This window comes from Spinacia oleracea, chromosome 2 (assembly GCF_020520425.1).
Source record: "Spinacia oleracea cultivar Varoflay chromosome 2, BTI_SOV_V1, whole genome shotgun sequence".
Taxonomy (NCBI): Eukaryota; Viridiplantae; Streptophyta; class Magnoliopsida; order Caryophyllales; family Amaranthaceae; genus Spinacia; species Spinacia oleracea.
In genome coordinates this window covers 107,366,797-107,394,185 of record NC_079488.1, presented here as the reverse complement: position 1 = coordinate 107,394,185, position 27,389 = coordinate 107,366,797, and the positions used below count along the sequence as shown (strand labels likewise).

The following is a 27,389-nucleotide window of genomic DNA, read 5'->3' as shown; positions in this document are numbered from 1 at the left end:
AGGGGTTCGATCATGCCTCCTGTCTCTTCTTCTTTCTCGGCTACTGACCTCGGGTCGTTCGCCAGATCTGCTTGATTCGCCTACCCCGAGTCTCGTATGGATCGAGGGTCTTAACCTTGAGTGGACCGAGGGCCTCAACCTGCTGAGCACCGAGCTTCGGATCCGAGTGTTATGAGTAGTCGATTCGCTTTGGAGAGCTGTTGGAGTAGGCGATGGTCTTGCAAACCAATCTAGTTGTTGTTGTGCCCTTTTTTGGGTGTCCCACGTGCTTTCCATCCATCTCGACGTCAGGTGTGTTCCTGTCAAGGGAAGGAGCTCTCGTTCGGGTCTGGACACCTCTACACTGGGCGGCTCGTTCAGCCTTCGCCTGGTCCTCCTCTCTTCTCTGCGGTCTTTTGCCAATCCTTGCTGCTTCTCATTGAAGAGGAAGTTTTGCATGATGGTCATGGCCGCAGTGAGCTCTTCCCTAGTTGGAATCGGAGGTCCTGCGTTTGTGGCGGTCGTAGCTCTGCTTGGCTGTGACCTCGCCACCGATTGAGGGTGCTCCTCTTCGTCAGATTCCGAATCTGACCGCACTATCATATCGTCATCATTGTTGTTGATAACATCATTAACCATTTTGCAGAAAGAGGTGGTTAATGTCTTTCAAAGGCTTTGAAGTGTTCTTCCCCACAGACGGCGCCAAATTGTTCCGGTGTTGTAAAGATGGAAACAATGGGCTTCGAATGAAGGCCCTTTCGTATGTGTTGAAGATCTTGCTTGCTTGAATGAGTCGAGCCCGAATTCACCTGCACAAGAGCAAAGTCTCTAGCCTCGGGGGTGTTTCCGAGGAAAGCCCCTCCGATGCCTAAGTAAGAACGATGCTCGGATTCTAGAGAGAAGTTCTCTAGAAGAGTAGTCTTAAGGCGATAAATTGGACGTACCTTGAGGTGTGAGCCTTGGTGGCCTATTTATAGTGTTTGCATAATAAATGCCCATAGGTCATTTATTGCTATTGGGCCTTGGGCCTTAATGGATGACTGAATAGCCATAGTGGTAGGTTTGATGCTGTTGTTTAGAGCCATTGGGCTTTGGACTTAGTGGCCCAATTGAATATCAATTGGGAGCCCAAACAGTATATATACGAGGTTTATAAAATACTCCACCCAAGTTCCTCGACTTAAAATCAAAGTATTGCAAGTATTTCGAAAGATTTGCAGAGTATAAGATAATGATAAATAATGTCAATGTAGACTTATTATCACAAAAATATACAATATACATCTATGTTGGAGAAATTTGGGTGCAAGAAGCATAAAACCAAACACAAAACATAATGTTTAAATGGTGTATTAGTTTATACGAATAACACAAAATTTGCATATTTTAATTCGTTTAAAGACATGTAATTTTTTTTCATGTTATATCATTAAAGAAATAACCTTCTCTAGTTCTATATCTTAAAATGATTAGTCATATTCAACTCTGTAAATTATAATTTATCAATTATCAATTATCAATTATCAATTTCCGCTATCATTGATCATTCTATCATTACACTGTGTACAATGTATCTGTACGGAGTATAAAAAAGGAATATTGATTAATCAATTTGTTATATATTAGCCTTCAGTATCATTAGCGCATCTAGTGTAGTGGTATCATAGTACCCTCCCACGGTACTGACCGGGGTTCGATTCCCCGGATGCGCAACTTTTGGCACAAAAAAGTTTCATTTTTTAAGGGTTCATCATACATGATCTATATACGAAGTATATTTTTTTTGGTAAGTAAAACTATATTAACCAAAATGGAGTTTGTTTACAGTATTAAAAGGTATTCCTCCCTTTACAAGAATCATAACAAACTACCCAATACCCTACACCAGATCAAAAACACAATAAGAGAAACTAAGCCAAGTATGGCAAAGAAAACGCAGCATCAAAGCAGTCAGCAATAGCTCAGTGGCATCAGTCCACCAAGCAGTCAGTCAGTATGATCATTTTGCAGATCAGATGCAGCAGCTCAGATCAGAAAAGGCAGAACAACTAAACTGAAAGCATAGTAGCAGATCAACAGAATAGAGCATAACAGATGCTTGCATAACTCCCGCACAGGCTACATATTGCTTTTTAAACTAGGAAACCACTTAACATCATCAACTAGAGCTTCCAACGATGTGGAGCATTCATTTTCCAACTTTCGGACATTAACCAGAATAAAAAGACAACAAATGACTGAATGAGCATATCTTGTGACCATCATAGTATAATATAGCTAGCTTGCAGAGTTGCAGCCAATGCAAACACCATACCAATTTTCAGATCCATCTCTAAATGCAACAAAATTTAGCCAATGTTAAGATGTAAAATTCCTGTCATAAAATGACACTTGACTTTTTACCTTTTACTTCACAGGCTCTCCTTATTTACAGCCTTAAAAAGTACTATTTGATAGAGTATAGTTGCACCAGTGTTGTCTCCGATTAACTAGGGAAGACTACTGCACGAGGCAGAGCGTGTGAGCCTTGGCTTGGAAATTGTCTTGTCTTCCTCAAGTGAGACAAGCAGAAGATTGGCTGGATTCTCTATCATCTTCTTTGCGACCAGGTAGCCAGCAATGCTCCATGTCTGAAACTTCCTTGCTTGCTTCCCGATATAGCGACCTGTCTTCCCATCATAGTACTCTGGCCAGCCATCACGAGAAAGACGTTTCTCCACCAATTCTATGGCATTTCTGGCCATCTGAGGCCTCGCGGTCTTGATGCATGCAGATACCAGCAACCACAGCAGAACTGAAAAAGTTGAGCAAATCTAATTAATACTAATGCCTAAGATTATACTTATGCACTTCACAGAAAACAGTTGCTGAAATATGTTCACAACTTATGCAGTATGACTTATATCAGTAAAATGGATCACTAAACACAGACTTATTGTACAAAGAGATTATCAGCTATTAGATGAAGTAAAATTCTTTGTACTGTAAGACTCCGTTTGGTTGGGTGTAAAATATTTTCAGTGTAAAATGATTTTCATGGAAAACAATTTACAATGGAAAACACAATTCCAAAATTAGTTAGCCGTTGTTTGGTTCCATGTAAGAAAAATGAAGAAACAAAAGGAAAATGAAAGGGAAAGTAAGCAAGTAGTAAGAGGAGTGTACAAGAGAGGTAAGGGAAAGCGAGGACAACAGTTTTCCCTTCATTTTGAAGGGAAAATGGTTTTCCATTTTTGGGAGAGCAATTTTCCTCTTAGGGAAAATGGTTTTACACTTCTTTGCAAACCAAACAAGGTAAAATAGAAAATAGAGGAAAAATACAGATTTTAAAGCCTATTTAGTGTTAAATACTCCATACAACAACAAACACACAAAATAGATAAATCTTGGAATACTAAGTTTGCAGTCAGTAATATTTTGCATCAGGAAACTCACCTGGCCAAGATCCACCATTGTGGTAACTCCACTGAGTATTCTTGGAATCAAACCCTGTGACAATGTTCCAGTCATTGCCATCTAGAGCCGGATAAGAGATTTTCATGGGCATCTCTCCAACTAACTCATTCCATCGCGCCTCAATCAAGTCCATTATGGCTGATGCTTGTTCTGGTGTAGCAAGACTGCTTAAGATAGCAATGCAGTTACCAAGCAAGAACCACCTGAAGTCCATGCGAGCTGGGCTGACATTGCCTACGAAATAACCACCTTTTAAGGGCATGAACTCGAACAGCCAATCAGGAATTGACTCTGGGCTTACATTGAACTTGTTTAAAGCTGTGTGAGAGTATTCTTCTGTTTTATAGCGGTATATGTTATTCAATTGGGTATGATCAAGCCAGTAGTAGGTCCGAATATGGTAACTAAGTGCTTTGATTTTTGCATTGATCTTGTCCAGCAATTCTTTGTTTTCACACACATCTTTCAACATGTGTTTAGCACACCTCAGTGCAAAGAAGTAAAGAGCCTGAATCTCAATTGGATACCCATATATTCCCTGCCCAATCAACGAATATGGAAAAAGTTAGCAAGCACATGGAAGTAGACACTTTGACAAACAATTGATACAGCAGTCTATCAGCAGCTATGTTTTCTTTAGTTGATTGACTACCATATCTGTTCATCTAAAGGTTTTAGACATGGTCAGAAGAATTTCTGTGTTCTTAGTTTAAAGAAGTTATTTAATCTGAACCCAAGGAAGCATAAGCCTTAGTAGTTTCAAACTTCAATGTGATAGTTAATGATACACTATTCGTTAAGAACAGAACAATCACCCCATCACACCATTTATTTGTTTTTCTACTTCAGGAACAAGTGCAGATTAATTCAAATATAAAAAAAAAAAAAAAACAAGAAATTTACCATCCTTCTATCAATCATACAGCATGCATCTGCACAGAGTAGTGATGGGAAAGTGTCAAAACCATCAGATAGGCACAGGTCAAGAATCAATTTCATGCCTTTCTGCACGTCGGGCCTATCTGCCAGTGAGTGGTCTCCTGTATGTTTGACATAAGATTTCAGCAAAATAATCCACCAGAAACCAGAATCCATAGGTGCAACTCTTCCAATTGCGGTGCAACCATAATCAGCTACCAGAATATCCTTCACATGGTCAGTTGTCTGAACCTTAAAGCTCGCTGGCATCACACCTTTCCCAAGAGTAAAGTTATCTATCCTCTTTTCGCAACTTTGAAGGAGGAGAGTTTTCAGCAAGAAATTTTTCACAATACCGGCCTCTGGGGGTTCTTTCATTAGACAAGCTAGTGCACTCGGAATGAAGTCCCTCACGAAGACCTGCAAACATTTTAAGTGGAAAAACACAGAAATCAGTACATTCAAATCCTCATGATTTAACTCGAGAATATCAAAGACATGCTGGATATGAACATTCTAAGCCCCTGATATGTTATCGTCAAATGTGATGCACTAGAAAATTTTAGTAGTTTCATGTCCAATACTCTTATTGACTTCACATTTTTTTTGAGCTATTTGGACAAATCCCTTTCTCAGCTGATTAAATACACGAATCACAAAGACAAGCCATTTGAACATGGATGATACAGGCAAGAATACCAAACAATGCAAAATAGACAGGTCTAGTTCTGCATCGCCTGAAGGTTTTTAAGAAGACCTATGTATATCATCAAATAGAGGGAAGTCAAAACAGCTACGAGTTACCTCAACACTATTTGGTTTAGAATTAGTTTAGTCAACTTACTAAAATCAGAAATCCAAATCTCCCCATCCATTACCAAACTCAATATTCAAAATTCAGATAAAATTCAGAAAATGTATGATCATAAGTTGACTCATTTCAAGTTGATAAGAACGTGGTCACTCTTTTGTTAAATTTGATGGAAATTGCATATACCATTGCACAAGATTTGTCTGGTTTAGGCATGTCTCAGTGAAATCAGTACATGCAAATCCTCACGGTTACACCTAGACATGAAAAAATGGATGTGCAACCAGCAACCAGTATCATGCTTTTGCAATGACACATCATTACTGGAAAACATTGCTCTCGGCATGAGAGCACTACCTGGCATACTTTAAATTTCGATTTGTATGTGAAGTACTCCGTACAATAAAAAGGTCAAATTCAGAATAACATAACATGTTCTGAGAAATCTGCTAACAAAAAATGAAAAAGATATTTCACTTATCCTCACAGCCTTGAAAATTGAAATTCATGAATGACAAGTGAAGTCCACAAAATAGAATTGCTATGAGATCAAAGAATAATCAGCAAACCATTAAGGAATGAGTAACTGATAGCACCAACACATAAAATAAAAATTAATTTAAATAAGTGACATGAAAAACAGAGAAGATCTCGCGTTAATATAAGTTCAAACCAAACGAATTAAAATAAAAACAGATCTATTTCAAATATTGAACAAAAACGTGAAAAATTTCGGAGACAAAAACAACTAACAATTTATTCCAAAATTAGACGAACAAATAAAATCTGGAAAAACTGATGTTAAGAAACAAAATCAAAGGACTAAAAACTACTCCGTATACATTACTTTAATGATTATTGCTAAAATTTGAGATTATCTTCACACATAGATTTGAAAGCAAGAATCTCTATAAATTACGACAAACACTCAAACCGGCCGGAAAACATTGAAAACTGATGAAATACACACAAAACGCCATGGAACTATGGACGCGAGGGAAAATATACCTGATTATAGTTTAGAGCCTCAGAACTGGTATCGGAAGCAGCGACAGTTCCAACTGCATCGTTATTGAAGTACACAATTGATTTTTTCAACAAATCCCAAGCATCCGCCACCATTGGATGCTCTGCTACAGGCTGCTGATGATTTCCATTACCGTTGGATTTCACCGCACCTCCTGATTTCGGCGTGTCTCCTTTGATATCGGAATTCGAATTTCCAGTGCTTCCGTTCATCTCGTAGCTGCTCAAGAGGTTCGCAGCCGAAGGTGAAGGCCGAATGGAAACTGGACGCAATGTCATTTCCGAAAAGACGCTCTCAAAAGTACTCGTACTCTTCTCCGGAACTCTGACGTCTGCATTCTCCGTCGAGGCGGTGGTTTCGTCGGAGATTATGGCGGGGCTTCGGTTGCTGTCGCTTTCGTCAAGGTCCTCGTCTATGGTGAAACCGACGTGACGTTTAGGAGACGGTAAATGCGGTTTCTCCGACGGAGGTGGAATTTCACTGATTGTTTCTGGAACGAGGTCGGTGTTTTCTGCTTGAGGGAAAGCCATTGATGAGTGGTGAGAGAGAAAATGGAGGTTCGGAATGTTTGAGCTGATTACAGGGAGGAGAGTGTGTCAATATAGTGGGATGAATTTGGCGCTTGATGATGTGTAATGATCAGTTTTACACTTTTACCCTAGAGATAGATAATAACTACAAAGATGCCACTGGGAGAGTGAAATGTGGTGTTTGGATAATGGGAGATGGGTTAATTTGTTGTTTGAAAGGGGTATTTCTGGAAAGAGATTCAGAAAATGTCAATATTTGTGATTCTTTTGTCAGTATTTGACTCTCTGTGAAGGTGATTCTGTTAGAATCAACCAGCAGGCGGACGTCCCCCACTAATATTGCCTGCTTAGTTGCTTCTGTGAAAATTTGAATCCCTCATTCCCTCATAGTGTAGTGTTAATAGCATGGTTAATGACTTAATGGTATAGGGGAATTACATTGTTATCTACTTTGTAATTACCAAACAATGTCTTGGCCTAGTGGAAATGATTTCACTAGGGGCACTTTGAGGGAGGATTCTCTTTACAATTTCCCCACTATCAAAGTGTCTAGCCTGCTAATTTGGGCGGGTTGACTTGTGCGGGATTCCGACTCGGTAGGTCACTTTATTTTACCTTCAAACAAAAAAAAAATCTACATCGTATTTTATTACATTATTATGAAGTATATTAGCCTTGTGATAGGTCGTTAGATATTAGGGACAGTTTTATATTGGATAAGGGACGTTTGCTAATAGCTTAGAACTATTAGGTGCACCCGGTGCACTCTCTTATATTTTTCCCTTACATGTAAGGAGAAAATATGAGAGGGACCACCCACAGGCATAAAAATACCTTTGGGTGCACGGTGCACCCAGGTGTACCTAATAATTTTCACTAATAGCCTACTAATATAGATTCATTTTAATACTTTCTTTTAACAACTTCAATATGTGTTCGGCCATATGCAAATCTATATATATATTATTAAATCTCCAACACAATCTATGGCATCTATCCATGTGTCACTATCACTTGGCAAGTGACATGTCACTATCGCGGCATGTCATACGCACACATGATTGTGTCCTCACAAAAAAAAAAAAAGTTGCTACACATATTTGAACCCATGATCTCTTATATGTTAATGCTATCACTCCAATGATACAACTGTAACTCTAAAATGATTAAAAAGGTTAAAAAATCGTTCTTTTAAATGTATCAAAATTTAATGGCCAAATTTATGTACTACGTATTTGATTAAGAATCTACGATAACAATTTGTTTCTTAATTTTTAATTTTTAATCGTTTACTAATCAAATCATATATGTTTTCTATAAATTTGTTTAGAACAAACAAAAACCGTAAAATTTACAGAGAAAAGAATAGGAGACAAAAAAAATGTTTCGTTGTCTATTAGCTAAACAAATGTGTTTTTTCCTCTAAAATGTATTTCGACTTTGTAACTTATTAACAATGGTAACTTAACAAAAATTCTTATAAGTTAAAAGTAAACTAGTACAAAAAATAAAGTTTTACACAAATAAAGAAAATTTCTCAACATTTTAGTTCACAATTTCAAATTGCACACATAAAAAGTTTATAAGTAAATTTGAAATAAATAAAAAAAAATCCAACAATATGCAACACTCCGGACCAGGAAATCGCCCGGGACACTAACCTTATTTTATAAAGCAACACAAATAAAGAATTGTATTTTGTTTGTAACGTTGTTCAAAGAAATTGCTCAAATTTTTTGTAGAATATATGAATCAATTAGAGATTTAGAGGTTATTAGCCCTTCTTAAGTTGTTGATCGATTACAATTTTCATAAAGTCTCATGGCTAATCACTCATCTATTTGAGAATTTTGGTTGGTCGAATAATTTTCTCCTTATTGACATGAGCTATGAGCTCGAGAAACATGCACCCAAAAAAAAAACGAGCTCAAGAAATATTATTTTTTTGTGTACCTTTTCCAACTAGTTATCATTATCACATTCATGCATCTTACCCAAATAATTTTTTATGTAAAAGATGTCACATTGTTTGTACATCTCACCGTATTGAATATCATACAAATGCTATATTTATTTTGGCTAGATTCCCAAAAAAAAAAATTGTTTTGAGGGAAAGAGATTGCAAAAACATTTGGCAGTTTCATTATACAAAAGGTCTTGCGCGCACAAGGTGTACAATAAATTTATTGTACACCAAGATAACTTTAACCATTTTTTTTTCTAACTTTAACTTAGTTTTGATTAACTTTTATATTAGTAAAAAAAATTGATAGATAAATATTTATGGGTTAAATTATTAATTTTATTAATTATTAGTGATTTTGAAGAAATAAGTTTTACTAAAATAAAAAAATTTATCACTTAAAAATAGATAACTTTTACATATATATGCTTAACTTTTAAGCATTTTGAGTTAACTTTTACTCCAGTGTACAATATTTATTGTACACCCATTGTAAATAAGAATTTGTGTTCACTGTATGTTATTTTCATATAGGATTGGACACACATCATACATATACTAAATGAAATGTAATTAAGATAAAACTCGTACTAAAATTACGTTACGGGAATAGGCAATTTTTAATCCTTGAACAATTTGTTATTTGAAAATCTAGGTATTTACGAAAATTGGGTAAATTTTTGGTAGTAAACCAAAATTACAGCCGTCAAATCTACACTAACGAGACACGACAATTTTTAGTTTACTCTTTTCCTAAAACGGAACTCGAATAACGTAGCCAACTCCAAAATCATATCGTTGCAAACTCGAATTTGTCAAAACCTCCCACGACAATGGCGGAACCTTCCCTCGCCGATCTAACCCACCACCTTCCTCTGCAACTAATCAAATCAGAGACGATTCCACCTTCTCCAAATATCTCGGAATCCGGATCTTCCGCCGTCGATTGGTTGCCGGACTTTGCCGGATACTCATGGATTGCTTACGGAGCTACCTCTCTCCTAGTTATCTCTCACTTCCCTTCCCCTCTCTCCCCGCACCAGTCTCGCATTGGCCCTATCTTCCGCCAAGTCTTCGAACTCCTCCCTTCCTCCGATGTAGTCTCCGCTGTATGGTCGCCGGCGATTCCTTCTTCCGGCGATCTCGCTGCCGCCGCTGATAATCGCATTTTTCTCTTTCAGTATGATCCTTCTCCAGGTATTTTTGCACTTTTTCTCGTTCTTTAGCTTACGACATTTCAATTTATTAGAACTAAAATTTAGTGTTCGTGTTATAATTGGATTATGCCTTTTTATGATTTCATAAAACTCCTAAACGTATCGGAAATGAACTTGTTTTAGCTTATTATCGCTGAATAATTCATATGAACTATACTTTTAGCCATGACGCCAATGGTGTGAAAGATAACACCTCTAGATTTTGATTCATAAATCATAATACAGTAATACACTGAAATGATTAGATAGAAGTCGAAGTAAAATCTTCTGAAATATCTATTGAATTTAGTCAAATTACTTGCTAAGTGTAAATTTCAGAGGAGCTTCTAGTAAATCGTCTTGATTGGCATCCGAAACAAATAAAAGATTTTGCGGTTTTATATTTAACAACTCCGACTGCATATATAAGTAACATTTTTCATCGATTTTCTTAAGGAAAAGTTAAGAAGAATACAAATATGTAGATTACTATTTTACAATTGTATTCTCTTTCGGTTTTTTTACATAAATGGCACTTGATATGCGCCTTTTGTATATGAAGGAGATTGATTGGGAGTTTCTGGTAAATTTCATGTGCTCGTCAAATTTGTGGACTAATCAAGTTTGTTTAAAAGTTCGGGATCAATTAATTTACTCATATTCAGGTTCTTTTTGTTGGAGCCAGACTGCTATGCTGGTGCAATCTACCAAGGTTCAGGCCATGGTGTGGACGGGCTCCGGAGATGGGATAATATCAGTGGGAAAAGAAGTAGTTTTATGGAAAAGAAACATCAAATCTTGGGAAATAGCATGGAAGTTCAGAGTGAAAGTCCCTCAAACTTTGGTTTCAACGACTTGGTCCCTTGAAGGACCTTCAGCATCTGGTGTATATCCTACTAATTTCCGTGCTGAAGGATTAGCTACTGTACCCTGTAAGGAGAGTGTTCATGTAACTGTATTCCAGTACGATGGGAAATCTGGATATGTTGCTACTGAATTACAGCATCCTCAACCTGTTTTGGCAATACAGTGGAGACCTTGTGGAGGACGCCAACTAAATGGAGATGTTCTTTATGCACGAAGGCATGTTCTGCTAACGAGCTGCTTAGACGGGGCTGTCAGGTTGTGGTGTGAGATTGATGACAGCAGGAGGAAAGGGAGTAAGGATAACCGTGAAACATCAACTCCTGGACGATATTTTTGTGTGGTTGCCGTCATTGAAATTAATCAGTCGCTGGGTGGTACTCTGGGAAAAGATAATTTTTTAGATTGGGCTCTGGAATTAGGCGGCATAGTTTCTGTCGGAGATGGACTTAACCAAGTTTTCACTAATGAGAGATGCCAAAATGATGAGGTAGGCAGTTGTGAATGGTTGATTGCGATTGGTCCTGGGCAGCTCACGTTCTGGGCTGTGCACTGCCTTGATGACATAGCTACAATGCGGTCTCCACGGGTGACATTATGGAAGAGACAGAAAGTAACAGAGCCTGATATGAAAATCTCCTGTAGAAACAATGGTCCAAGGTGTTATGGAGGATCTTATTTTAATAAAGTTGTTATTTCGAGGAATCGACTCTTTGGTCCACCAGCCATATGTTCGTTAATTCAATGGTTTCCTTGTAACTCCTTGATCTGGTCAGTGTTATATAATCAATCATTAGATGTGGAAGGGAAATCTTCTCTAATATGTGAACCAGATAACAACTTGTCTTGTCAGTCAGGAAGAATATTGGATACTCTTGGCCACACTGGTAAAATTTTACAAGTTGCTGTTCATCCTTTTATGCATGAAGTTGAGCTTGCTGTTTCCTTGGATTCTAACGGGTTACTTATATTTTGGTCAATATCCAACAGTTCTTATAGCCTTTCGGGTCTGCCAACATTTACTCCTCCATGGCAATTTATAGGGAAGCTTATCCTGCAGTATACCATAACTCAGGATACAAGCTTGTATTGGGCTCCTTCGTGGCTGGAAGAAGACCAAATTCTTCTCATTGGACATGATCAAGGAATAGATTGCCTTGTTGTTAAAACTCTCTTAACTGAAGAAGACAAGATACTATGCCATAAACTTTGCACTATTCCTTTCGTCGGGAATGGTCACTTAGATGCGCCTGACAAGATAGTCTCAGTTCCCTTACATTCCCCTCATAAAGAGAATATCAAATCCAATAGTTTCGTTCTTATGGGGGTATGGATGAAAAGTTGTGATATTCAATCATGGAAAGTGACCTTGCATTCCTACGAGCAATCTGAAAGCGTCCACCTGTACAACGATGACACTGGAAATAATGCTGAATGCAGCCCATGTATTTATAAAACTGACTTTGCTGGTAAAACATTTTGCGTGGCTGTAAATCCGTGCTCATCGTATTTGTCAGATGTTCATGACGAAGTTACAAGTGTCTCTGTGGTGTCCCGTAGTACACCGATGCATTCTCTGCAGAACAAGGTGGTAAATGATATTAGTCTGAACAATTTTCCATATCACATGGCCACAGGACACTCTGATGGTAGGTCAAGACTCTGGAGGATTAACCTATCTGAATTATCAGTTGGTCGCACTCCTTTTGAGCTTGTAGGTATATTTAGTTCCCTTCAAAGCCCTGTTATTGCAATATCTGTAGCTGATGGGGGTCAGAAGATTGCTACCGTATGTTCAGACGCTCTTTCAAATAATGTGAACATGCTTTATATATGGGGACCTCTGCATCTTACAGGTGCTGGGACTCTGGAATTGGAAGACAAGATATGCCTGAATGGAGAAGTTGTGGCTTTCAATTGGTTTCTAATTGAAAACATATTATTTCTAGGGGTCTGTTTCCAGAATGAGCTGCACATTTATTCCCAAAGAGTTTGTAGTGTTCAGACTTCAGTGGACCTGGAGAATTTGCCAGAATCGTCCACCTGGATTTGCATTGGTGTTGTGCGTACTTCACCTTCTATCTACGACTTTGTTCTAGGGCCAAGGGGCACACTTGTAATCATTCATGAAAAGTACTTTACTCTCTTCAGTCCCTGGTCGTTCTTTACAGGTAACGAGCATCTGACTGATAGAAAGAAAAATGGGATGGATAATTATAGTCCTGCATACTCTGTGGGTAAAATTCATGTGTTTGAAGAGTTGTCTTCTGAAAAAAGCAGCGAGGGGGACAACTTTTGCCCTCCTACTACAAAGGCACATAGTGATGTACATAGCTTTCTGATTGGTGATGGTACTCAACGAATTCCTATCTCACCGAACAAGAACTATTTCTTGAAGATGACAGTAGTTGCTGAAAAGTTGTGTGGTCCTCTGGCTTTCTATCACCCTGAAGCACTATTGACGAATATATATACAGGTATATCCCTGAAGCAAAAAGAATCAGTCATTTTTGTTGAACTTAACCTAGGATGGCTTCTGACCTGTAACATGTTATTTTTATACATAGCTGTCCTGCTGAGCCTTTGGAACTTACAATGCACAATATTCAATATAATTTGTGGTTGCTCTTGTATGTTTTTCATCAGAAAGGAATCACAGTCATCCTTTTAGAGTATGCGTTGTTCAAGTTTGTCTCTTATTGACGCCTGAAGAATTTTATCTGCATCTGATCGTGTTTTTGTTTGAACCAGAGGCAATGCTCTAGGTTGAATATTATAGCATTTTCTGGTGCTGCTATTTTTTTTAATTCTGTTAAATGGATGTCGAATATTTAGCATTTTCTGCTGCTGCTATTTTTTGAATCCTATTAAATGGATGTATTATAATTTTGCAGGCAACTGGAGACGTGCATATGCAGCTGTTTGTCATCTTTTTGAGTGTTTAACCTCTAATTCTAAAGTTGACCAAAGAGTTTCTCTTCCGAAGTCTAGTATCATTATTAAGCAGATCAAACTCTCAAAGTATTTTGAAGGACAGTCATCAAAAGAAGGTGCTAGTCAAGGACTTCAGTGGAGCAACGATTTCGATACAAACTCTTGGTCTCAACATTCAGATGGAAGGCTGATGCATTTTGCGAATAATTCTGCGAGTAATGCTATCAACTGTGTGCCCGCTACATCTGCCACAAGTTATGAGTCAAATGGATTCCATGAACTGCTGGAGAAATTGTGCACTCATCAAGCTGTCACGAATTCACAGAAGATGCAGATGCTTGCAATCATAGACCTTTTGAATGAAATTAGCAATTCACAATCGACCTCTGCATATGGAAGCCTTGATGACGCAGGAAAAAGGTAAATGTGAAGCTAGTTTTAGCCTGTTGAAGACAGGATTTTAGCCAACCTACAGCATCAAATTTGGTAATTAGATGTGAAATTATTATTCTGATTAAGATACTTCTTTTTTATGAGACTCTAGGTTGCACTGTCCCTTTGGGATCTTATATGTTTAGTTGTCTTACCTTCGCAGAATCTAGTTGAGGAAATGAACAAAATCTATTATCTTAGCTTGATGAGTCATGTTTGCCGAATTATTAACCAGTGGAAAACTGGAAATAACTCGAGTCTATGCACCCCTTGACCAGAACTAATATTTAGAATTTTTGATAGGAATGGTTCCTTTACACGCTCAATTAGACTGTGTTGTGGGTAGCAATAGTGAAGCACAAGGAATTTGGCAAGTAGTAGAATTTTTTGATGCAATGTCATCGTTTGCAAAGACTTATTCCACTTTTCTCCTAACCTCAAGTGTTGAAATAAGTTAGCAAGCCATCAAATAACCCCTTGCCCCCCTAGCAGTTCCTTGATCAGCTAAAGTTGTATGGTCTTTGTCTGTGAAGGGTGTTTCATAGAGTTTACTAATGTAGTTCACTTATATCCCTTGATAGCCTTCATCATTTTCCTTCTTTGGATACTCTACATTCTCTGACACTTATTCTTTGTTTAATGAAAGGTTTTGGTGTGGAATAAGGCTTCAGCAATTGGATTTTCTTAGGAAATACCGTAGAATTCCATCAATTGAAGAGTTAGTTGTTGACTCTAGGCTGATGGTTTGTGCCTTCCATTCTGATTGTCAAGCGATCTTATTTAGTACTATTCTACCGACTGAGCCGTCTTGGGGAGATATGCGGAAGTTGGGTGTTGGCTTTTGGTTTACAAACCTATCAGATTTACGCAGCAAGGTATACTTGGTGTTATGTATTAGTTCCTTCTTCAGTTATTGTCATGATTTCTAGTGAATTTTGGTTGAAATAAGTATTGTCTGAAAGCTATCTGGAAGCTTTAGGGTTTTGTTAAACATAAAGGGAAAATAAAACTATACTGTTTACTAGAGCCGGGGTTGCTTTTGCTTCCTTTGTCACTTCATACTTTCATCTATACTGCAAATTTGTTAATATAAACTTGTTGCTACTTGTTGGTATCCATGATGGTCATATGTCAAAAATATGCTTTTGGGTGTGATCTTGCTTTGCAATAACAATTATTTTCTATATCTCAGGCTTGTTTTCTATATGAACTTGTTGCTACTTGAGATTATTAGGAAGAAAGTAGCTGTTGAACCGATTGAGTTTAAGATGATGGAAAATCGTTTAAGATGGTTTGGACATGTAAGAAGGAGATCAAGTGATGCTCCGGTTAGGAGGCTAGAAGGGTGGCAAAGTGATAGGGTTGCAAGGGGTAGGGGAAGATATAAGAAAACTTGGAGGAAGGTGATTGAGAATGATATGACTTTACTTGTGATTGAGGAAAATATGGCGTTGGATAGGACAAAGTGGAGGGAGAGAGTATACGTTGATGACTTGATGTGACTTATATATTCCATTTTAGCCCTCTTAGTTTATTTCTTGCGTTTTGCAAACCTTTTTCGTTGAACTTTCTTTACATATTTTTTTTTCCTTTTCTTTTTTTCCTCTAAAGCTTTCTCTAACCTTTTCATTAGTTTCCCCCATAAAAAAAAAATTCCTCTCCATCTTTTCTCGGCTCCCTTTTATATGATATTTTCAAATGTACTTATTTTATTTATCTATCCTTATTTTTTTGTTTTTAACTTTAGTTATTTTTCTTTAATATTTTTCTTGTTTCACTTTCATTAATTTCACTTTCTCCCTCTTCCTTGCTTATTCTTTTAACTTCCCGCTCCTTTCTTGTTTGATTGGTCACAATGACGATCTCCTATGACGAATCATGTTAGCCAACCCCAAATCATTTTGGGACTAAGGCTTAATGCACCTTATCTTATCCCTATCTTTTAAGAGAAGTATCTTTTTTCAATAACTAGAGGCAGTGAGAAATGAAAAAATCAGCTTGTCACCTCGTTTTCCCCCCATTCTGTTTACTTCTGTATTACTACTTGAAAAAACTAAACCGTCCAGCTACAAGTCTACCACACCTAGTCAGTTCTCTCTCATCTGAAGAAGACTAAGGAGTCCCTGGAAAAGAGAGAGAGAAGCAGCAGAACATGGTGACTGAGTTTACAAGCAACAGTATTAGATTTTCCTTAGTTCTTATGCATAAGCCTAAACTTCCTATAGTATTGATCAGAGGATATATAATATATATTGTGATCTAGACTTACATAATGGTCAATATGAAGTCAAGACCTTGGATTTTATGTGGTATTTAGGCCTAAGTATTTAAGTTAGTTTGGGGTAATTAATAATCATATTGTATTCTGCTACAGTTTCTAATGTTTCTTTTCCTGAATTCAATCTTGTTGGATGATATTCAAATGCGCTAGCTGTCCCTTCGTGGAAGAAAAAATTTCTCTGTATAGTGTGCCATGATTTATGTCTGGCTATGTATTAGCATTATAGCATACTATCATGAAGATTGATGAAATGGGAACAGCTCTTAAAAAGTATTTTTGAAATAGGATAACTGTTTTCTAGTGTTGCTATTGCTAAGTATTTTTGATATCATATCCTGTTGATATCATATCCTGTTGAGGATAACTGTTTTTTCATGTATATTTTCTTGTTGCATATATACTACCAAGCAAGTCATTGGCATAGCAGCTTGCAAAAGTAATTTAAATACAAGTTTTTCTGCAGATGGAGAAGTTGGCTAGACGTCAGTATCTGAAAAATAAAGATCCAAAGGCGTGTGCACTTCTATACATAGCATTAAATAGACTTCAAGTCTTGGCTGGCCTCTTCAAGATCAGTAAGGATGAGAAGGACAAGCCCCTAGTTGCTTTTCTATCTCGCAATTTCCAGGTGATCCTTAAATCTTGAACTTCAGAAATCATTTTCTTTCTAGAACTCTGAAGTCCTGAAATGCATTGTTTCATACCACATTGTATCATACATTGTTGTGGTGCAAACCTATATCTTACATGTGTAGATTTAAACTTATATATACTACGGAATAGTTGCTTTGTTTATTAATGTATAAATCTGATATTGGTCTTCATTTAAAAGAATTTGATATTGGTTGCAACAGGAAGAGAGACATAGGGCTGCTGCTTCAAAAAATGCTTATGTGTTAATGGGGAAACATCAATATGAGTTGGCAATTGCTTTCTTTTTGCTTGGAGGTGATACTATTTCTGCCATCACTGTTTGTGCTAAGACTCTCGGTGATGAACAACTTGCTCTTGTAATTTGTCGGCTCATTGAGGGTCAGGGTGGAGCATCAGAGCGCCACCTAATATTTAAGATTTTACTTCCTTCTGCTGTTGAGAAAGGCGACTACTGGCTTGCGAGTGTGCTGGAGGTGGCTTGCTACAAATATCTTTAATATGAAAACGCCCTTGTTTTCGTCAGATTTGCCTCTTCTTCATTCTTTCTTGCTTCGTTTCTCTGCTAACTATCAGCTCTTTCTTTGCAGTGGGAAATCGGTAATTACCTTCAATCGTTTCTGACTGTTCTTGGTTTGCAAGGAGATTCTTATGCCACTGAATCTGAGAAATCTTTTAGACCTGCCGCTTTTCTTGACCCTAGTATTGGGCAGTACTGTCAAATGTTGACAGCCAAGAATAGCTTGAAAAATGCTGTTGGGGAACAGAACACCGCTATTTTGTGTCGTTGGGCTGTAGTGATGATTGCTTCTGCATTTAACAAACATGGCCTTCCAGTAAGTCTATTTTCACTGTTTTCTAGTGTTGCTATTGCTAAATATAATCTTGCCTTCATCTTATCCTTGTAAGGTTTTATGTAGTAATGTTGTTTAGAGCAGAAAAATGCGCCTTAGGTTTTAGCTGCGTACTTGTGCTCGTAGACTTTCTCATGTCTCTTACACGAGTATCTATGAGAAAGACATGTATAAAAATAAGCAGTGTCGCTTCTAATTGGCATGTACACTATGAAGTGAATTTAATGTCCATTACAGGTAAAATTTCAGAAGTAAATTGGTAGTACAAGGCTCTCTTAGTCTCTAGAAAATGCTATAGTGAGAGGATGGTGGACATTGTTTTTTTGACACAACTCAAATGAGAAGCAAGACTGTATTGGATTGGAGGAAATAGTAGTTGTATACTTGCCCAAAAAAAGAAATTGAAGTTGTATATGATCTTATATTTCTATAAATGTTGAATGTATGAGTAATATCTGATAAATTTTTTTAAAAAAAAATGCTGTTTTTTAAATGGCATGAACATGAATCCGGTTTCAATGGTCTATTACCTGTAAACGTTTAGGAGTAAAATGGTAGCATAAGATTGTTATCATTTTCTTTCTTTAGAAAATGCTACTGTGAGAGGATAGACAATTACATTGGCACAACTCAACTGAGAAGCAAGACTGTATTGGAATGGAGGAAATGAAGTGGTTAAATAATCCTATAAATTTTGAATGTATGGAAATATTTGCATGATATTACATGTTTGTCACGTTGAAATTATGCTATAAGACAAAGTATTTTTTTTCTGTGTCTAAAACCATGTGCTGTTCTAGCAGCTATTATTCCTGAAGTTGTCATATCAGATGGTTGCTTCTAGAATATTTTTAAAAGGTACTGTTAATTGTTGTTGGCAAGTGATGAAGAACAAGGGTTATTATTGAGATTGACCATACGTATCTTTTCCTCTTCAATGTTTTTCATTAAGGTCCTCATTGTCTATTTTTAAAGGTGTACAAATTGATGGTTGTTGCCAAGTAATGAAGAACAAGGATCATTATTCACTTTGATCATAATTCATACTTTCTTCTTAGTGATTTTCTTTGAGATCCTAGTTCCGTTTCACATATACACCTTTGCTCCACCCCTTCCAATGTGTGCTTACTGGTTGGATAATACTCATAGGTGTTTGTTGAATAATCATTTCCTCTGTAATCTGAATGGCACAATTGACAAACTGGTTTTACAATTTGCTTCTCAAATGTGGTCAGCTTGAAGCTTTGGAGTGCCTATCATCATCTTCCATCATTCTTGGAGTTCTGGATAAGAGAACAAATGATGTAGATTCTGAAATGCTTCCCAGAATAATGCTTCCATCTCCAGCTAATTCTTTTAGGTGGCTGTCACATGAGGTAGCCTGTCATTTGGCTTACCAAACCAAATTAGATCTAGCGCTGCAGTATGCCATCAAAATTTTTGAGGAGCATCCGTGTTGTCTTGTCACTAGTTCGGTGTTATCAAAAGCTGGTGCTGTTGAGGCTAGCTCTCCGGAGCACGAGATAAGTCAATATGGTGCTCTTCTTGAAAATTTTGAACAGTTGTTGGATTCCGAACTTGCATATCTAGAGCAGAAGTTTTCTGTGGAGCGGGATGTACTGCTTGATAAGGTAAGTCTGTATTCCATCTTTCCATTTCTGATTTGGTTATAACAAATGCTAAGCTTTCTGAATCTCGTTTGCTGCAGATTTTTGTTTCTTTAGACAATGATAAGCTGTTGCTCAGCGGCTATCATGGTTTTGCTTCTCAAGTTCATTTGCTTCCAAAAAGCCATGGTGACTGTACTTCACCCCGGCTGCTCAAAAAGTTTATAAATGTGACCGAACATTTGTCTTATTCACTTTCAAGGTTTGTTATTGCTAGCAGCATAGCCAGTTCCTGGACGTTGGCTTCAACCGAGCAGAGTTTGACTGTCGGCAAACCATATTGCTGCTTCCAATTTTTGGAATTTTACGTGCAGGGTATTTTATTAACAATCTCCAACCTAGAAGCTGCTATAATGAAGCTTTGTAGTGGTAGTTCTAGAGATTTTGTTGGGAAGTGCATTATTGCTTTTGATTTATGCAAGTATTGTATATATTTCGCTTCAGCAATGCTTCAACATAACCTGAAAGCACTTGATATACTGTTGCAACCTGTCTCGGTGCCATGCCCTGATGGAAAATATGAAGATATTGACATTGTAAGCTTGAGGACAATACTTGGACAGGTTGTCGAGGCACTCAGTCTTAAATCACCAGACCTTAATGCTCTACTGGATCCTCAAGGATTGCAGCAGAAAAAGGAAGGGGACACAGCGTCTATGATTCCAGAAGATGAGAAATGGATAATTCTTAGGTTGTGTTTGTGGCAACATCTGTTTAAGTTCATCAAATTCCAGCTGAATCAGTTATTCAGTGAACTATCTTGTGACAATGCAGCTAATACTTCTGTCTCAGATCCTAGTTTATCTCTTACCCCTGATAGTAATGGTTCCCTGAAACATGTTAGACAGGCCTTAATTGTCTTTATTGAAACGATAGGAAACACCTTCACTCATATACCACCTCATACTGCAAGGCAGCTCGCCATTTTTCTACAGCAGAAGGCAGAGGGTGGAACCTCTCAGCCTATTCTAATGTGGTTGGAGGAACTTACCCAATCTACTCCTAGTGTGCTTCTTGAGGATCAGAATGGAGGTTCTGGTTCTTCAGAAACTTCTGATAAAGAAAATTCATCTTCATGCTCAAAGTTACTAACGATCTGCAATTGTCCTGAAACGGTCTCTGAAATGCTTGCTCAATTACCAATTAAGTTGTCAGAGCTTATTCACACAAACGCTGGTAAAGGGTGGAACCATTTGCACATGGGTGTTCTGGGAGAGCATGAAAAACTGGAAAGTTATAAGCAAGAAGGTATATTTGAAAGCAGTCCTCGTAGTAATAGAAGTAAAAGCCCTTCTACAGGTTCTGAACAGAGTCATAACCTTCTGGATTCTGATAGGAAGGGGGCAGCTCTCACAAAGAAGTTAGTTCCTTTCAGCAATCCTAAAGAAATTTACAGGCAGAATGGAGAACTGTTGGAGGTTAGTAAATTTTTGTTCTGGACTCTGTCTTTATCGTCATTTCCAGAATCATTGCCTTTGAACCGCCTGTTGAGTTTAATAACTGTAATCATTTATTGGACAGGCGTTTTGTATTAATTCCATAGAGCAACAGCAGGCTGCACTTGCAAGCAACAAAAAGGTATATTGTTGGGATTGAAGAAATTTCTTGTTGTCGCTTAATATACTAGCATCTTGTGTTCTATGCAGAAAGTAGTGTGAACTACAAACTTGCTGTTATTATGAATTGTTGAGGTAATACTGTGAATCACGGGTGCTTGATTATATACTCTTCAGTTTTCGATAGTAATGGGCTTGAACATGAGAATTTTTTCCTGTTTGGTATGGCATGTATCAGGCTTATGGCCCATAGCCCACAACTCTATAGGTGGCCGCCCTGATCCCTCTCCATGAGCAAAGCTTTGATTTTTCTTGCTGTCTAGGTCACTAACCACCTCTCACAACCCAAATAATCTGATGAGAGTTGAGACTGCCATCATATAAGTCATGCTGGTGGCCTGAACAAAGCCTACTGGTATAAAGACATGGAAGAATTGTTCATGCTTGTTCAGTTCTGAAGTAGAGAAGAATTGTGTCAAAGTAGCCAACTATAGTTTTTGCTGGACAGGAGCTCTGGGTGTTACCTGAGGACATATAATTGATGAGACTTCTTCCCATGGTCTTAAGAGCTTGTATCTTAATCTTGTCAAAAAATCCCAAAAGTAACATAAATATGCCTTTCTAAGCTTGCTCATAACTTGTGGGGTTATTTTCTTTTCTTCTTTTCTTAGGGTGCTAATAATTCGATCTTATATTGTACAGGGAATAAGTTTCTTTAGTTGGGGTGATGGGTTGCCTTGCAGAGATCCATCAGACTTTGTCTGGGCACAAGCTGATTGGCCACAGAATGGTTGGGCTGGTGCCGAATCTACTCCAGTTCCTACATTTGTTTCTCCTGGTGTTGGTCTTGGAAGTGATAAAAGCTCACAGGTTGGATTGGGTGGAGTTAAAAGTGGTGTTGGTTCTCAAGCAAGATTTGGAAGCGACTTGACTGGTGGTGGAGCATTTGGAATCCCGGGTTATGCTGGCATTGGCGCCACTGGCATGGGCTGGGGAATTCAAGACGAACTCGACAAATGTGTTGATCCTCCAGCTACATTGAATAATGTAAATGGAAGTGCTTTAGCTGCTCATCCTTCAAGGCCTTTCTTTCTAGTTGGGTCTAGTAACACCCACATTTACCTATGGGAGGTATGACTTCAGAAATATTTTCCAGTTGTCACAGTGCAATGTTTTTGCTTTATATCCATTAAAGAAACCACAAATTTTTGGTAGATTTGATTGTGGGAGCCGCATTGAACTAATTTAATACTCCATATACATATTAATGTTTGACTTTCGGAATGCCCCGGCATCATAGTTCCCTTCTTAACAGGCTATCAATGTTTAGTCTCATATGCGTAGCCTTTATTTAGATATATTCAAACAGTAACTACATTTGTGTAATTGTGTCACTAAATAGTTTTCGCTCATATCTCATAAACAGGATGAAGATCTGCCAGCTATTCTATAAATGCCTTGACTAATTAATGTATAAAAACATTGGAATATGTGGTTTTTCTATTCCCTTCTGTAATGTGCCTGCTAAAGGAACCATTTGTGGTGGACACCAGCATATTTGGATGTCTTATGGTGTGTGTGGATAGAGTAATGTGGAGGGAATCGAAGGATAAAGTGAGGGATTCATCTTCCCTTGTTTGGATATTACTAGGGGATAAGGAAGGGAAGAGAATTGGAGGAATCAAAACCATTTTCCTCCCCTTCGAATAAACCAAATCCATCCAACGTTGGAAAGATTTGAAAGGAAAACAAAAGCTCACATCTCCGCCCCACCCCCCCCCCCCCCCCCCCCCCCCCCCCCCCCCACACACACACACACACACACACCTCCCTTTCTTTTTCTTCTATCCTCCCCTCCCCTTCATTTCCTTCCATAATACTTGTCCAGACTTAGTGTTTAGGTAAATGGTGTATTTTAGTGAAATCACCTGCACAGTTACGTCTTTATCAAATTTTCAGATATCTGAGCTCATGTTGATACAGACCTTAACCTTTTTTCCGCGAGCCAGTAAAAATGAATAAATAAGTAAAGAATATTTTTTTGTCATAATGGAGAAAATACATTGTTGTCATTTGCTAAGGTATTGCTTTTTTCCTATATATGGCTACATCTATATCTAAATTTCGGATATCTTAGCTTGTTGATACTGACCTAAACATTTCATCTACGAGACCAGTAGTAATGAATAAAATAAGTAAAGAAATAAATTTAGTCGTAGTGGCATATGTACATTGTTGTCATTTTCTCGGGTAACTATATCTTTTCTTTTTTCGCTTGTAAGACGCATTGTCATACTGCTGATTTTCTTTTTTCGCTTGTAAGACGCATTGTCATACTGCTGATTTTCTTTTTTCGCTTGTAAGACGCATTGTCATACTGCTGATTTACTTAAATGGCTGCAGTTTGGTGAAGAGAAAGCTACTGCAACTTATGGAGTACTAGCTGAAGCTAATATACCTCCTCCATATGCTCTTCCTTCGGTTACTAGTTTGCAGTTTGATCGCTGTGGCCAAAGATTTGCCAGCAGTGCATCAGATGGAACTGTGTCCGCCTGGCAACTGGAGGTGGGAGGAAGGAGCAATGTCAGACCAACAGAGTCATCTCTCTGCTTTAATGGCCATGTTTCGTAAGTGTTGATTTAAAAGAGAAAGGATTCACCTTGAAAATGAAATATACTATTGCATATTTTTCATAAAATCTTTTTTTTTTTTGGTAGCTGTAGCTACTATATTCAAAACCCAAAAAACCATTTTTACAACCTAAGTTCAAGCTGTGTTTCCAAGTTGCATCTCAGTGACAAATTTCTTTCTCAAGAATTACTATGCACATTGTACTTAATGATCTTGTATGTGATTGTGTGATACTGCTTATTTAGCATAGCTATGCTTCGTACCGAACTTAGATAGAACTGTAGACTAGGTACCTTAGGGAGTTAGGGGTACAACAATTTCGACATCAACATTATCCCATGCCTATAATGAGGCTCTCACCTTGGATGGGTTGGATGTACACATTCTTATGGCCGTTTCTGTAAGACCATCCGAAACACAGAATGCTTGTCAGTTCACGTTAGATAGAAGCAGCATGTTTAAAGCAAAGGGTAGTGTACCTTCCGGCTCTAAGCTCTATAAGAATACACAATCTTTGGATGCAAAATTGGGCTTTATTTTACTGCATTTATTGGATGGGCCTCTGCTAGTAACCTTCTTTACCAACTTAATTAATGTTTAGCCTTCAAGATGGCATTTGAAAATGGAAGTGGTTCTTAATAGCGCTGAGTGATTATCCCACTCAGGGTGGAAGTTTTGAGGCTTATGTTATCAAGCTGAGGGAGGCGGTTGCACCTCGAGCTTAGATAGAGCTGTCTGCTTCCAGTTTCTGCTTCTGCTTTAAGTGGAGACTTTTTTATGCACAAAACATGTTAAAACTTCACTCCTTTCTGCATTAAGACAGCTTATATGGTTGCTATCTGATTTAACAGGGATGTCTGTTATGTGGGAACAAGTGGGTCAATTATTGCTGCTTCTGGTTACAGTTCAAACAGTGTTAATGTGGTTATATGGGATACGCTAGCTCCCCCATCGAGCTCCCGAGCTTCTGTGATGTGCCATGAAGGTATTAAAATCAGACAACAACAAAAAATTCTTAGCTACTGATATCCAGCCTGCTGTGTTATCTGCTTTAAGATGTCATATTGCTATTCCAGGGAGTAGCAGTGAAGTGTTGTTAAAATGACAGAATTTATTTATTGATCTTGCACTGGCCTTCACTTTTATCTTTGAGCTATTGCATGCTGACAAGCTACTATGAAATATTCTTATAGATGTATGATTGTGTTTTCTTAACCTCTTTGGCATCTTGGTGTAGGTGGTGCCTGTTCCATTGCTGTGTTTGATAATGATGTGGGAACTGGTTCTGTTTCTCCTCTAATTGTTACCGGTGGAAAAGGCGGTGACGTCGGACTTCATGATTTCCGGTATATAGCAACAGGAAAAACCAAAAGACACAAACATTTGAACAGTATTGAGAGGATCACTGATACAGCTGCTATTGGTATACGATCTGAGCTCTCCTCAAGTGTAGGAGATCAGAATCGACATGGAATGCTATGGTATATACCAAAGGCTCACTCAGGTAGGTAATAGTGGTTTCTCAGTTTTCCAGATTCTGTGAATTGTATCAGCTTGACATCCTATGTTTTGATTCTTCGCGATAGGGAGTATTACTAAGATTGCAACAATTCCAAACACAAGTTTGTTCTTGACTGGAAGCAAGGATGGAGACGTCAAACTTTGGGATGCTAACAGAGCAAGCTTGATCTTTCATTGGCCAAGATTGCACGAGAGACATACTTTTCTCCAGCGTAGTACCCAAAGCTTTGGGGGAGTCACTAGGGTAAACTAACATGTTCCTAAAGACATAATATGAAGTCTTAATCTACTCTTACTAAACACATTGTTGATTGTTGCAGGTTGGTGTCACAGATATTCAAGTCATTTCTGATGGGTTTCTTACCTGTGGAGGCGATGGTTCAGTAAAACTGGTCCAGTTAAACAATTTTCTATTTTGAAATACGGAGTATCTAATCTATACAGCATATAGGAAGCTACTCGCGGGAGGTCAGTAAAACTGATCTAGTTAAAGAATTTTTATACTGTGAAATGCCGATTATCTATAGTCTGAGCTTTAAGGAAGCTACTCGCAGGCCAAAGTCTGGTGTTGCAGTGTGAATCCTTTGTGCTCTCTCTCTCTCTCTTCCTGCAATTGCTCAAGTGTATAGAGGATTTTGCTCAGGATCATAATACACATCTTGGTATCCCACCTTGAAGGAACTGCAGAAAACTTTCTTCAACCACAGTGCAGATTTTCACACAGGATCTAATCTGAACAACTGTAAATTGTTAAACTTCAAAACTGTTCAAGGATGCTTCGGTGCCGTCTCCTTGTGTTATCGAGAATCTAATGTACCTGATTTTAAGCCCCTAATAAAGGTGTGCTGAGAGAAATAGATGATGGGCAACAATTTGTTCCCTAATATGTTGTACAATCTAGCTCATAGGCTGTCTAGAGTACGTTTTGTAGGTTTAGTCTGTGGTTACTGGTTAACATTTGTAAATTTGTAACATTAGTGTTGTAAAATGGAATATTTATATACACAATCATGGCTTCTGTAATTGTACTTGAACGATAAATGTGAGAGAAAGTTGTGTTCACATCAAAGAAGAGTTTAGACACATAGAAGCCCACCAATCTAAGATCGTAATTGCCATTTTTCCCCTTCTTCAACGTGGGACAATTCGGCAATTAACTCAATCTGACATGTAACCATTGTAGTTTATTCTCTCAACATAAGTGAATCGATGTTAAGTCTTTAGCGCTGCAACGAGTCCTTCCCCAAAAAAAGAACAAAATTTAATCTCTCCTTTTGAACCAATCATTGTGAACATAAAGCAAAAAAAGTTATTTTGACAAGATGCTATGTACAAATACTTATATATGACGATCTGATGTATAATACCAACTTTTTACCAAATAGTTATACTTTATAATTAAATAGTTAAATATTGTAACTAAATAGTTATATTCCATAATTTATAATCAATCAAATAGTTACACATTATTGTATAGTTATATTTTATAATGATCCCATGATCTTAAGCATAAGAAAATCTTATAGGAGACCTACTCAATACTATAAAGGGGCATTTGGTTTGCATTGTAGTATAGTTTGGTTTTTGATTCTCGAAAGTGAGACCATATGTCCCAAAAGGATTTGGAAGGCATAGCATTTAAAGACTAATAGAGTAATAGCCAATGTAATCCACCCCATTTCTTTATAAATTATACTAAAGCAAGCATCAAGAGTGACGCGTTGCACCATGGTGCAAAAATTTTCTTAAAAACAAAATTCCTACAAAACTTTACTTTATATTTTAAATTTATTTCTATCCTTATTTGTTTACCCCTTATGTATTAAAAAAAATTATTTATAGATTACGACAATAATATAAGCCACATCATTATAGTTTGCTAAAAATAATTTTTGAATATTTTAGTCAAATCGTAATATTAAGAATTTACTCAATATTTTAGTAAAATCAACATATTAATATATCAAATATTTTGATCAATTAGCATATCAAGCACAATATGTAATGCATAGTATAACGAAAATTATGTCCTCCAAATTAAATGATTAAATAGATTTATTAATTACTTTAACAAGCATATCAATATGTAATGCATATAGACTTGATTAAATAGTTTGT

At 37.5% G+C, this 27,389-nt stretch overlaps 2 protein-coding genes and 1 non-coding gene across 5 annotated transcripts; 2 read left to right on the top strand and 1 right to left on the bottom strand.

The window, feature by feature from the left end:
* The first annotated feature begins 1,620 nt into the window (after positions 1 to 1,620).
* Positions 1,621 to 1,691, top strand: TRNAG-CCC (transfer RNA glycine (anticodon CCC)). Its single transcript has one exon. It is a non-coding gene; the product is annotated as a tRNA-Gly (tRNA).
* Positions 1,692 to 2,009: 318 nt separating this feature from the next.
* Positions 2,010 to 7,204, bottom strand: LOC110784767 (probable alkaline/neutral invertase F). The gene is made up of 4 exons (XM_021989211.2): positions 6,173 to 7,204; positions 4,339 to 4,773; positions 3,415 to 3,973; positions 2,010 to 2,773 (listed from the first exon to the last, which is right to left on the bottom strand). The coding sequence occupies exons 1-4, from the start codon at positions 6,719 to 6,721 to the stop codon at positions 2,469 to 2,471; spliced, it is 1,848 nt and encodes a 615-aa protein (XP_021844903.2). The 5' UTR covers positions 6,722 to 7,204; the 3' UTR covers positions 2,010 to 2,468.
* A 2,256-nt stretch (positions 7,205 to 9,460) lies between these two features.
* LOC110786463 (uncharacterized) lies at positions 9,461 to 26,343 on the top strand. 3 transcript variants are annotated; one of them, XM_021991027.2, is made up of 17 exons: positions 9,461 to 9,881; positions 10,546 to 13,221; positions 13,639 to 14,098; positions 14,757 to 14,985; positions 16,855 to 17,019; positions 17,246 to 17,518; positions 17,633 to 17,878; positions 19,132 to 19,527; positions 19,605 to 20,981; positions 21,085 to 21,141; positions 21,822 to 22,250; positions 23,523 to 23,746; positions 24,602 to 24,735; positions 24,988 to 25,254; positions 25,337 to 25,515; positions 25,592 to 25,739; positions 25,826 to 26,343. In XM_021991027.2, exons 1-16 carry the CDS (start codon positions 9,518 to 9,520, stop codon positions 25,688 to 25,690), a joined length of 7,575 nt encoding a protein of 2,524 aa, XP_021846719.2. In that variant the 5' UTR covers positions 9,461 to 9,517; the 3' UTR covers positions 25,691 to 25,739; positions 25,826 to 26,343. The 3 variants fall into 3 exon arrangements, with proteins under 3 accessions (XP_021846719.2, XP_021846713.2, XP_021846724.2); XM_021991021.2 differs by having other exon boundaries at positions 25,592 to 26,343; XM_021991032.2 differs by having other exon boundaries at positions 9,715 to 9,881; positions 10,566 to 13,221; positions 25,592 to 26,343.
* Positions 26,344 to 27,389: the final 1,046 nt, after the last annotated feature.

Bases quoted from the DNA above. Each gene is read 5' to 3' on its own strand.
- LOC110784767 (XM_021989211.2), bottom strand. From the start codon at position 6,721: ATGGCTTTCCCTCAAGCAGAAAACACCGACCTCGTTCCAGAAACAATC. The intron at 3,974-4,338 runs GTAAATTTCTTG...TTGATTGGGCAG, and splicing joins GTATGATTGATAGAAGGATG to GGAATATATGGGTATCCAAT. The intron at 2,774-3,414 runs GTGAGTTTCCTG...CAACTTTTTCAG, and splicing joins CAATGGTGGATCTTGGCCAG to TTCTGCTGTGGTTGCTGGTA.
- LOC110786463 (XM_021991027.2), top strand. From the start codon at position 9,518: ATGGCGGAACCTTCCCTCGCCGATCTAACCCACCACCTTCCTCTGCAA. The intron at 17,879-19,131 runs GTAAGTCTATTT...AAATGTGGTCAG, and splicing joins TTAACAAACATGGCCTTCCA to CTTGAAGCTTTGGAGTGCCT. The intron at 23,747-24,601 runs GTAAGTGTTGAT...CTGATTTAACAG, and splicing joins TGCTTTAATGGCCATGTTTC to GGATGTCTGTTATGTGGGAA.